The sequence below is a fragment of the Rasamsonia emersonii genome, assembly GCF_000968595.1.
Source record: "Rasamsonia emersonii CBS 393.64 chromosome Unknown ctg1118621760017, whole genome shotgun sequence".
Lineage (NCBI taxonomy): Eukaryota > Fungi > Ascomycota > Eurotiomycetes > Eurotiales > Trichocomaceae > Rasamsonia > Rasamsonia emersonii.
Window position 1 is genome coordinate 16084 of NW_013563270.1, and position 12093 is coordinate 28176.

The following is a 12093-nucleotide window of genomic DNA, read 5'->3' on the forward strand; positions in this document are numbered from 1 at the left end:
ATATCTGCGATCCTGAGCTCTCTGTCTTTCTCAGGTCTGTTCACGCACCAGCGCCGAGCCCATTGAGCCGCGAACGGTCCTGGCCGCGATCGTCTCCAGTGAAAAGTCATTCGCAGGCAGATAACTGCGAAATCGAGTCAAAATGGCGACGGACCCCAAGATTGCCGCGCAATACAAGTACTCGGCGATGTCCAACCTGGTTCTCCAGGCGGACCGCCGATTCATCACCCGCCGCAACGACGAGCCGACCGGTGATCCCGAGTCTCTCGCCGGGCGCATCAGCGTCAGGGATATGGGATCGAGAGTGTCTCGCGATACTGCTCCCAAGAGCAAGAAAATGCAGGTGGGACCAGCAGATATCGAGCGTGGCGCGATCGGGGAAGGCGAAGATGTGCTGGAACGAGAACAGCGCAAACGCAAGAGGGGCGAGCAAGGCCAGCTTCGCGGCACAGGGATCCTGTCCGCCGCCGATATGCTCATCGAGGGTCTGAAATACCGCCCCAAAACTCCAGCTACGCGAGCGACGTACGATCTTATCCTGACGATGACGGCCAACCATCTTGGCGATGTCTCCCACGAAGTCGTGCGAAGCGCCGCCGACGCCATTCTCGAAACGTTAAAAGATGAGAACATGAAGGACTTCGATAAGAAGAAGGAGATCGACGATTTGCTAGGGACCACGATGAGCCCCAAGGAATTCAACGAACTCGTCAATCTGGGCAAGAAGATTACAGACTACGATGCTCAGGATGAGGACGAGCATATGGAAGACGGCGCTGGTGCCGAAAATGAGCAGGAACTCGACGAGAAACAAGGTGTTGCCGTCGTGTTTGACGAGTCAGACGAAGAGGAGGACGGGATACGAAGAGTTGATGAAGTGAGGGATGAGGATGAAATGTCGGATGAGGAGGATGCGGCGTCAGACGCCGAGGACAGAGCTGAGGAAGCCGCCGCGGATGCCGAGGAGAGCGCTGACATGAAGGACGTCGAAGGTGAAGAGATGATCCTTGATGCCGGCGCCGAAGCCGACAAAGAACGGGCCGCCGCAAAGAACATTATCCCAGCTCGCGAGATTGATGCGTACTGGCTGCAGCGTCAGGTTGGCTCGGCTTTCCCTGACGCGCACATTCAAAACGAAAAATCTCGCTCTGCTCTGGACATTCTCGCGGGCAAGGCTGAGGATGGTACCGACAGGCCTCTTCGTGACATCGAGAACGACTTGATGGAGCTGTTTGATTACGAGCACCCTGACCTGGTGGCGAAGTTCGTTACCAACAGAGAGAAGATCGTCTGGGTGACGCGCTGGAGGAGGGTCGCCGAAGATGCGGACGCTCGCGCTCAGGTCGAGAAGGAAATGATAGAGGCCGGACACCGCGCAATCCTCGACGAAATTCGTGGCCGAGCTGCTCCCAGAGAAGAGGGAGAGCGGCCGGGCAAGAAGATGAAGATGGACCTGATGGATATCGACATTCCCTCCGGACCCAAGGAAGAGGAAAAGCCCAAGGAGGCAGGAGTCGCGGGAGGCCTGCAGCCGAAGAGGCTCATCAATCTGGAGAACCTCGTCTTCGAACAGGGCAATCATCTCATGACAAACCCCAATGTGAAGCTCCCTCAAGGCTCGACCAAGCGTACCTTCAAGGGCTATGAAGAGATCCATGTGCCCGCTCCTAAGCCCAAGAGAGACCCCAGCGAGAAGAATATCCCGACTACTGAGCTCCCGGAATGGGCGCGTGTTGGTTTTGGGTCCTCCAAGGAACTGAACCGCATTCAGTCGAAATGTTTCCCGGTCGCGTTCCATGAAGATGGGAACATGCTCGTCTGCGCCCCCACCGGCTCCGGAAAGACTAATGTGGCGATGCTTGCCATCTTGCGCGAGATTGGCAAGAACCGAAACCCGGAAACTGGAGAAATCATGCTCGATGATTTCAAGATCGTATATATTGCTCCGCTGAAGGCTCTGGTCCAGGAGCAAGTCGGGAACTTTGGCAAGCGATTGGAGCCCTACGGCATCAGGGTCTCTGAGCTGACGGGTGATCGCCAGCTCACGAAACAACAAATTGCGGACACCCAGATCATCGTCACGACGCCTGAGAAGTGGGATATTATCACTAGGAAGGCCACGGACACCAGCTACACGAGGCTTGTTCGTCTGATTGTCATTGACGAGATCCATCTTCTTCACGATGACCGCGGTCCTGTGATCGAGAGCATTGTCAGTCGCACCATTCGCCGAGTGGAACAGACCGGAGAGCCAGTGCGGATTGTCGGACTGAGCGCCACTCTTCCAAACTACCGCGATGTCGCCAGCTTCTTACGTGTAGATCCTACCAGGGCACTGTTCCACTTCGACGGATCCTACCGGCCATGCCCGTTGAAGCAGGAGTTCATTGGTGTCACTGATAAGAAGGCGATCAAGCAGCTCAAGACCATGAACGACGTCTGCTACAACAAGGTTCTCGAGCAAGTTGGTCAACACAGAAACCAGATGCTTATTTTCGTCCACTCGAGGAAAGAGACGGCCAAGACTGCCCGGTATATCCGGGACAAGGCTGTCGAGATGGAGACGATCGGCCAGATTCTACGGAGTGATGCTGCCAGCAGAGCTATCTTGGCCGAAGAGGCAGAGTCTGTGGACGACCCTAACTTGAAAGATCTCCTTCCCTACGGGTTTGGTATCCACCATGCCGGCATGAGTCTGGCGGACCGTGATTCCGTGCAGGCGCTATTCGCTGATGGCAGCATCCAGGTCCTCGTTTGTACTGCGACTCTGGCATGGGGTGTTAACCTTCCTGCCCATACCGTCATTATCAAGGGAACGCAGGTCTATTCTCCCGAGAAAGGTAGCTGGGTCGAGTTGAGTCCTCAGGATGTCCTTCAAATGCTGGGCAGAGCCGGTCGACCTCAGTATGATACTTTCGGCGAAGGCATCATCATCACGTCGCAGAGCGAGCTGCAGTACTACCTCTCTCTCCTCAACCAGCAACTTCCGATCGAGAGTCAGTTTGTGAGCAAGCTCGCTGACAATCTCAACGCCGAAATTGTCCTCGGCAATGTCCGCAATCGTGAGGAAGGCGTGGAGTGGCTTGGCTACACCTACCTGTTCGTTCGGATGCTTCGTTCTCCAGGCCTCTATAGTGTCGGCGCTGATTACGCGGACGACGAGGCTCTTGTACAAAAGCGGGTCGACCTCATCCATTCAGCTGCCACGGTTCTGGACAAGGCCGGGCTGGTCAAATACGACAGGAAGACGGGAAAGCTGCAATCTACCGAGCTTGGCCGTATTGCATCCCATTACTACATTAGCCACAATTCGATGTCGACCTACAACCACCATCTCCAGCCCATGATCAGCACCGTGGAACTCTTCCGAGTCTTCTCCTTGAGTGATGAGTTTAAGTATATCCCCGTCCGCCAGGACGAAAGCTGGAGCTGGCCAAGTTACTTGGCCGCGTCCCTATCCCAGTCAAGGAGGGCATCGAAGAACCCCATGCGAAGATCAATGTCCTCCTGCAGGCATTCATATCTCGGCTGAAACTGGAAGGTCTCGCCCTGATGGCGGATATGGTCTACGTCACCCAATCCGCCGGCCGCATTCTCCGAGGAATCTTCGAAATCTGCTTGAAGAGAGGCTGGTCTGTTGCGAAGACAGCGCTGGATCTTTGTAAGATGGCGGAGAAGCGTATGTGGCCGACGATGACACCGCTTCGCCAGTTTCCTTCGTGTCCTCGGGATATTGTGCAAAAGGCGGAAAGAATCGATGTTCCTTGGTCCAGCTACTTTGACATTGACCCCCGCGCATGGGTGAACTCCTTGGTATGCCAAAGGCGGGCAGGATCGTTTGCGACCTCGTGTCCAAGTTCCCACGACTCGAGGTACAGGCCCAGGTTCAGCCTATGACCCGGTCCATGCTTCGTGTCGAGCTGACCATCACGCCCAACTTTGTGTGGGACGAGAACCTGCACGGTGTCGCCGAAACCTTCTGGATCATCGTGGAAGACTGCGACGGCGAGGAGATCCTGTTCCACGACCAGTTCATCCTGCGACAGGAATATGCGCAGGGCGAGATGACCGAGCATCTGGTCGAGTTCACTGTGCCCATCACTGAGCCGATGCCTCCTAATTACTTCATTTCTCTGGTGTCGGACCGCTGGATGCATGCTGAGACGAAGATTGCAGTTTCTTTCCAGAAACTGATCCTGCCGGAACGCTTCCCGCCCCATACGCCGCTGCTTGACATGCAGCGGGTTCCCGTTAAGGCGCTCAAACGCGAAGAGTTCCAGCAGCTGTATCCAGACTGGGAGTATTTCAACAAGGTGCAGACGCAGGTCTTCAAGTCGCTTTTCGACACGAATGACAATGTCTTTGTCGGCGCTCCAACCGGAAGTGGCAAGACCGTCTGTGCCGAGTTTGCTCTTCTGCGTCACTGGTCGCAGGAGAATCGGGGTCGAGCCGTCTACATCGCTCCGTTCCAAGAACTCCTCGATCAGAGATATGCTGACTGGCAGAAGCGGCTCAGCAATCTCGCGGGCGGCAAGACCATTGTCAAACTGACCGGCGAGACGACAGCGGATTTGAAGCTCCTCGACAGGGCGGACCTGGTCTTGGCCACCCCGGTGCAGTGGGATGTGCTTTCTCGACAGTGGCAGAGACGGAAGAACGTACAGACTGTGCAGCTGTTCATTGCTGATGAGCTGCACATGCTCGGAGGTCTCGGCGGATTCGTCTATGAGATCGTCGTGTCGCGCATGCACTACATTGCTTTGCAGACCGAGAATGACATGCGCATCGTCGGGCTGAGCGTTCCTCTTTCGAACGCCCGGGACATAGGCGAGTGGATTGGTGCCAACAAGCATACCATCTACAATTTCAGCCCTCACGTGCGGCCGGTGCCTCTTGAGCTCCATATCCAATCCTTCAATATTCCTCACTTCCCGTCTCTGATGCTGGCCATGGCCAAGCCCACTTATCACTCGATCTTGCAGCTCTCGCCCGACAAGCCTGCCTTGGTGTTCGTGCCCAACCGTAAACAGACCCGTTCCACGGCCATAGACCTCCTGGGTGCCTGTGTTGCGGATGACAATGAGGATCGGTTCTTGCACGCGGACGTTGAGGAGATTATGCCTCTGTTGGACCGAATCCACGAGAGGACGCTGGCGGAGTCTATCTCCCACGGCATTGGCTACTATCATGAGGCCCTGAGCACCAACGACAAGCGTATCGTGTCTCACTTGTTCAAGATCGGCGCGATCCAGGTCATGTTGGCGTCCCGTGATGTGTGCTGGGAGATCGACTTGACCGCTCACCTGGTCATCATCATGGGCACGCAATTCTACGAGGGTCGTGAGCACCGCTACATCGACTATCCGATCAGTGAGATCCTGCAGATGTTTGGCAGAGCGTCGCGACCTGGTCAGGACAAGATTGGAAAGGGCGTGCTGATGGTGCCTCAAGTGAAGCGTGATTACTACAAGAAGTTCCTCAACGAAGCGCTTCCGATCGAAAGTAACCTGCAGATTTATCTGCACGACGCCTTTGTCACCGAAATCAGCACCAAGACCATTGCCTCGACGCAGGATGCTGTCGACTGGATGACATACACGTACTTCTACCGACGTCTCCTTGCCAACCCGAGCTTCTACGGTCTCAGCGATGTCAGCCACGAGGGATTGAGCACGTTCTTGTCAGAACTCGTCGAGAACACGCTTAAGGAGCTGTCAGAAGCCAAGATCATCGACCTCGACGAGGAAGACGACAGCGTTTCCCCGTTGAACGCGGCCATGATTGCGGCTTACTACAACATCTCGTTTATCACGATGCAGACCTTCTTGCTGTCTTTGAGCTCTCGAACCAAGCTGAAGGGCATCTTGGAGATCGTCACGTCCGCGACAGAGTTCGAAAATATCCAGATGCGGCGACACGAGGAACACATCCTGCGTCGTGTGTACGACCGTGTCCCTGTCAAGATGGCACAACCAGCCTACGACTCTCCGCACTTCAAGGCTTTTGTGCTGCTGCAGGCTCACTTCTCGCGGATGCAGTTGCCAGTGGACCTGGCGAAAGACCAGGAGGTCATTGTCAGCAAGGTGCTCAATCTGCTCAGCGCGTGTGTGGATGTGCTGTCGTCTGAAGGTCACCTCAATGCGATGAACGCGATGGAGATGTCTCAGATGGTTGTCCAGGCCATGTGGGACCGCGACAGCCCGCTGAAGCAGATCCCTCATTTCACGCCCGAGGTCATCAAGGTGGCGAACGAATTCGGTATCAACGACATCTTTGAGTTTATGGAGGCAATGGATCCGTCGGAGAACAAGGACTACCAGACACTCGTCAAGCGCTTGGGCCTGGACAACAAGCAGCTGGCACAGGCGGCCGCGTTCACGAACGACAAGTACCCGAACATCGATCTGGACTTCCAGGTGGAAGATCCGGAGAACATCACGGCGGGCGAGCCTGCATACCTGAAAATTAAAGTGGAGCGGGAAGTTGAGGAAGACGAGGAGCCCGACACGACGGTGCACGCGCCGTTCTACCCAGGCAAGAAGATGGAGAACTGGTGGCTGGTAGTCGGCGAGGAGAAGACGAAGAGCCTGTTGGCGATCAAGCGGGTGACGATATCGCGGAAGCTGGAGATGCGTCTGGAATACGTGGTGCCGACACCGGGCGAGCACGAGCTGACGCTGTATCTGATGAGCGACAGCTATGTGGGCGTTGACCAGGCGCCGACGTTTACCGTGACGGCGGCGGAAGGCATGGAGGAGAGTGAGGAGGAGGAGTAAACAAGTCGATGATTGTGCTATATTTGAAGTCTCGAGAACTGTTCTGTACTGTTGTTTGTCTGTTGTAATTCTATACGGTTGTTATATTATTTATAGGTCTGGATAAATTGTATTCTGGTTGGGTTGATCTGTTTTCTGTTTCATACTAGGTAGATTCATTCAGTTTTTCGGGTAGATAAAAAAGTCACCAGTTGTGTGTCACCAAGACTCATATCCTCCTCTCGAAGATCGACGTAAAAATGAATAAATAATCATTAGTATATTCGTAAAGTAAAGTGTGCTCTCGACTGGAATTGAAGTAATATATACATTCATAGTAGGGACACTCAGACTCGTAAGGATAAATATATTCCAGCGGCTCACACACCAAGACATTTCTTACCCTCAAACTTATGTATTTGTGCAGAGAAGGAGACAGCTAAGAAAATCAAAGACGTTATTAATAATTATCATTTCAGATACTAGAAAAATAAATTATTATTATTGCCAAGTTAAGTAAGAAAGGAGACGTCATGTCGTGCAGCATTTAAATAACTGCAGGTTGGTTATTATTCGTGCAGGAAACTAATTAGTTCGCTAGCTTCTGGTATGTACTGTATATTTCATGACCCAGACAGACACATCTCAATAGAAAAGTTGGATAAATAGCTTGTTAGCTAGTAGGAGTCGTGATCTGCTTCATCGCTTTATCGCTTGTAAACAACCTCTCCTTGGCTCTGCCAGCTGATTACTTCAGTTATTTTCATCCCACAAACTCGCAAGGAGCTTTCTCTGCCTGTATGTACAGTACATATAGTAGAACATTAGCATTAATATTTGACCTTCTAGTACAATTTCTTTTTTTTTGTTGTTCTCTTTAGGGATCGACTTACCCAGTCCACGGCTCTCGAGCGTGTTGGACGGCGAGATTCTGGATTTTGACGCTGCGGTTAGCTAAGATAGCTCTTGCTTGCTTGATGAATGGTTGCTACAAATAGTGGCGAGAGAGGATAGTATGTCAAATGTATGTGAGGACGTATGACTTACATCCAAGAGAAGGACATCACCCTCCTTCCAGGTGATCAGTGAACGGGTTTGTCTGTATGAATGAAAGATAGTTTCATTAGATACGACCATTGACCCTTGAACGTTGAAAGATGCCTTCTAGGATACATATGAACGTTCAACTCACTTGACAATCTCAACAGCAGTCTGTAGGTATCGATGCGGGATAGGGCTTCCATCGCCGTACTGCCCGTCAGTTAGCATTTGCAAGGTACTGCAGAAGTCAAATAGATTCTACTGACGAAAGCAGGCGGTTGATATCTCCCATCTTTGTTGATGTGTGGAGGTTCCAAGCTCCCAGCAGCCTGGGCGCTCAAGAATCGCGATATCATGTTGTTGAAGAAGGTCGTTCGACCGGTTTGGGGATGTTGACGGAGGGCTTTCCATTACTTCGATTAGTGTCTGTTTATATATACAAAATGAAGGAAACCCTATCTCAGGTGTTTATAGTCTTCTCACCTGGCAGACGCTGCCAAACCCTCAAATCGCCCAGAGGGTTTGCCTCCGACTGGTTCTCCCACACCCACGTCGCAGTAGGCAGGCGTTTGATCTCCAGCTCGATTTTGCGGCGCGCCTCGTCGACGGAATCCGTGTCTTGCACTTTTACGCCGTACGATTGCAGGACGGACGTCCCCGGAGAGGAGGTGTCGGGACGGGGTTTGTTGGGGTAGAAGAGCTGGTATTTCACTCCCTGTAAGGGAATATTTCTGTCAGAGAGATATCTAATGGAAATGTCTCTGGAGGACAAAGTCCATGGGGTTTTGTAAACGTGCTGTCTACCTTCTCAGCCAACTCATCGATAAACTCTGGAACAGCCTCCTTCAACCGCTCATACAAGACAAGCGAATTGTTGATGGGCGTCTCGCCCCCACTCTCCGGCGCAGACAGACAATAGAAAAAGACGTACGCCGGGTAATGCGGACTCAGGCCGAACTCGTTATGCGGATAGACGGGCATCGTGTTGGGCCCCTCGTTCGCCGTCGCCACGTTGTACGCGACGACCGTCCGGCGCACAGGGTTGCCGATGTCCTCGTGCGGCGTCCAGCCAAAGGCCTGCGCGAACTGCGAGAATTCTTCTGCGGATCGCAGACCCAGGTCCTTGAAGAAGATGGCTCCGCCGTGGGCGTTGAGCAGGTCGCGGATTTTGCCGGCTGCGGAGAGCCGTTTGATGGAGTCGATGAGGTCGTGAAGTGGCAGCCCGGCTTGTACGGGGGAGAGAGCGAGGGGGAAAATAGTATTAGGAGGGTAAGGGTATTGCAGGGTGATGGATGGGCTGTACGACACGGGTGCGAACGATATCAGGTCGTTTTTCTTCTCTTCTTCCGAAGTTTCTTTCCTGTTCAGGAAGGGAACTTCGCTTGCAACTTGGACTTGCACAGACGCCATGATGATGATGATACAAATGGCTTATGATGGACAGAATCTGTATATTCAAGCCGTCCCCGCAAACAATCTCCTCTGATAATATATATCTTCTTGTCATCGGCACATCCCACGAGCACGTCACAGTGGATCCCGAACATGCCATATCCCAAGCCGCGTCCATGCCGGCAACATGCCACAGCTAAACCGGGTCAGGAAAGAGTTTATCTTCCGACAGATATGCGTGTCTGTCTGTGCGGTTGGGAATTGTATGGCAGGTGCTTGATCGCGCATGGCATCATTTTCCGGCAGATCGCGACATGTGGGGCAGGACGACAATTCAATCTTGCAGGGAATAGGTATATAGATGTATCAAAAAACATACTGTACGAGCATGAAGCTTCACTTAGTCCTAGGATATCAACATGGCAGTGACGGAGGTCCAAGAGCGCGCAGTCGAAACCACTGATGCGGAAAGCGTCCAGGCAGTGGAAGAGCCTGAGCCTATCCAGAAGCCCGTTTCGAAATGGCTTCGATGGTATCGCACTCCGCTGTTCAATGTCTTCCTCGTCGGATTGATCTCCTTCACGCAGCCTGGGATATGGAATGCTCTGAACAGCACCGGCGCGGGTGGCGAGCAAGAGCCGTATCTCGTCAATGCGGCCAATGCACTCACTTTCGGGTAGAGCCTATCTTTCTTCACGCTGACAATATATACTGACTGTAGCAGCATTATGGTCTTTGGGTGCCCACTGTTTGGCGCTCTGGCGAACAAGATCGGCCTGCGAAACGTCCTCATCCTCGGCACGCTGGGATATGCGCCGTACTCGGCCTCGCTGTATGTCAACAACCGCTATGGCACGCAGTGGTTCGTGCTGTTTGGAGCGACGACGTGCGGTCTTGCGGCGTCAGCGCTGTGGGCGTCAGAGGGGGCCATCGCTTTGGGATATCCAGCGTCGAAGGATCGGGGGAGGTCAAGTCAGTCTACGTTTTTCACGGGTTTCGTTGGATATATCATAGCGAATTGACTAACTGTGACTCTAGCCGGCATCTGGCTCGCTCTCCGCGAACTGGGCCAGATAATCGGCGCCTCAATCCAGCTCTCGCTGAACATCAACAACAACCACACCGGCAAGGTCGGATACGCAACGTATCTGGTCCTGATCGCCCTGCAATGTCTCGGCCTGCCACTGGCCTTGCTCCTCTCCCCTCCCGAGAAAGTCATCCGAGCAGACGGCTCCCAGGTCGGCAACCCGGCCAGAGCAAGAAACTTCCTGCGCGAGATGGGCAAGCTCTGGCGGCTGCTGAAGACGAAGCGCATCTTCCTGCTGATCCCGATTCTGATCACCGGCACCTGGAACGGCACGTACCTGGGCATCTACCTGACCAAGTACTTCTCCGTGCGCGCGCGCACCCTGGGCTCGCTGTTGGCCGCCCTCGTGGCGACGGTGGCGGACTTGTTCTGGGGGTGGTTTCTGGACCTGAAATTCGTCCGGCGCTCGACCATGGCCAAGCTGACGTGGGCCATCTTCTCGGTCGTCATCTTCAGTCTTTTCGGCTGGGCGGTGTCCAACCAGTATTTGTACGACCACTCGCCGACAAAGGTCAATCTAGACTGGGACTCGCCGGGGTTTGGGCGAGGGTTTGCCGTGAATATCCTGTTTCGGTATCGCACACACTCCTAACAAAGAGAGAAGAAAGTTCTAACTTGAATTAGATTTATGGACGAATCCCACTACATCTTCGTGTACTGGCTCATCGGCACCTTTGACAACGACGTCGAAACGCTAACTCTGACGGTGGGAATCCTGCGCGCCTTCGAGTCGGTGGGATCAGCACTGTCGTATGGCGTGGGGGCAGTCCCGAGCAACTCGCCCATGACAAATCTAATCGTTTCGTTTGTGCTGTTTGCTGCTGCTGTGCCGACGACGACGGCGGTGACGTTTCTGGTGCCAGATCGGCCGGTTGATAATGCTGTGGAAGATGATGAAGGTGCGCTGAAGTGACTGTCGTCAATATAGACAGTAAAAGGTGAGAGGAATACAATATCAATCACGTTAGCAAGATATTGGCAATATGGTATACCTATTGTACCTGTAACTTGGCAAGAACGAATATATTCATGTATATAGGCCTATAAAATGAGGTAGCTGGCAAAGGCCTAACATAATGTCACCTCCTTGAATCGTCGGATTTGCACATGTCTCTCGCAAGATATGCAATGGCTGATTCTCTACTAAGACCAAGTATGGCATCTGAAGCCACGCAGGAAGTGGAGGCAGGTCGTGTACTAGTTTAGGGAAATATTAAAGCCGGTATTTGTCGTTTTCTGTGACGTTCCAGCCCGCCTCGTATCTGAAGACAACAGAGAGACATCAGTGAGTTTTCACTAAATACAACTGATAAATTATGATATGGAAACATGCCCAAAGAAATTCAGAACCTTTCTTAGTAGATAATCAACCTTCTCCGAGACCATTTGTAGTTGTTCTTGCTTGGACAAGCTATGGAGGCCCTCGATAGAGTCGAGGCTCAATAGAGCTGTGATCTCTCTCATGACATCTGGAGACTGACAATCATACGGCTTCTCATAGTCATAGAGTTCAATAGATCGTTTCACTGCAGCTCTGTTGACTTTCATCTGTAGGAACTGTCTTCGGAGACGTCGACGGAAGTATTTGCGGTTAGCACCTTCGGTCTCACTCATGACTATCGTAGCGCCTGAGAGACTACTCCCACTGGAGTCTGAGAGCTGTGAGACTGATGCCATGCCTCTCGGATGCGGAGATAAGTATGGGAGATGCAAACACAAAAACTGTACACCAGTATATGGTCAAATATGAAGGAAGGTGCTTGCTGCCTCAAGTTATGAGAGTTATGACATAAGCCTTGTTGGGCTATGCCCTTTCAG

At 52.8% G+C, this 12093-nt stretch overlaps 3 protein-coding genes across 3 annotated transcripts; 2 read left to right on the forward strand and 1 right to left on the reverse strand.

Moving 5' to 3' along the window:
* Window positions 1–142: 142 nt before the first annotated feature.
* T310_2185 (Pre-mRNA splicing helicase) lies at window positions 143–6776 on the forward strand (the record flags this gene model as incomplete). The annotated part of the gene is made up of 3 exons (XM_013474891.1): window positions 143–3278; window positions 3416–3813; window positions 3879–6776. The coding sequence occupies 3 exons, from the start codon at window positions 143–145 to the stop codon at window positions 6774–6776; spliced, it is 6432 nt and encodes a 2143-aa protein (XP_013330345.1).
* A 732-nt stretch (window positions 6777–7508) lies between these two features.
* T310_2186 (Taurine catabolism dioxygenase TauD) lies at window positions 7509–9206 on the reverse strand (the record flags this gene model as incomplete). The annotated part of the gene is made up of 7 exons (XM_013474892.1): window positions 7509–7551; window positions 7649–7743; window positions 7803–7854; window positions 7948–8006; window positions 8063–8199; window positions 8280–8511; window positions 8601–9206. 7 exons carry the CDS (start codon window positions 9204–9206, stop codon window positions 7509–7511), a joined length of 1224 nt encoding a protein of 407 aa, XP_013330346.1.
* Window positions 9207–9607: 401 nt separating this feature from the next.
* Window positions 9608–11366, forward strand: T310_2187 (uncharacterized protein; the record flags this gene model as incomplete). The annotated part of the gene is made up of 6 exons (XM_013474893.1): window positions 9608–9864; window positions 9913–10160; window positions 10227–10824; window positions 10900–11174; window positions 11204–11213; window positions 11333–11366. The coding sequence occupies 6 exons, from the start codon at window positions 9608–9610 to the stop codon at window positions 11364–11366; spliced, it is 1422 nt and encodes a 473-aa protein (XP_013330347.1).
* Window positions 11367–12093: the final 727 nt, after the last annotated feature.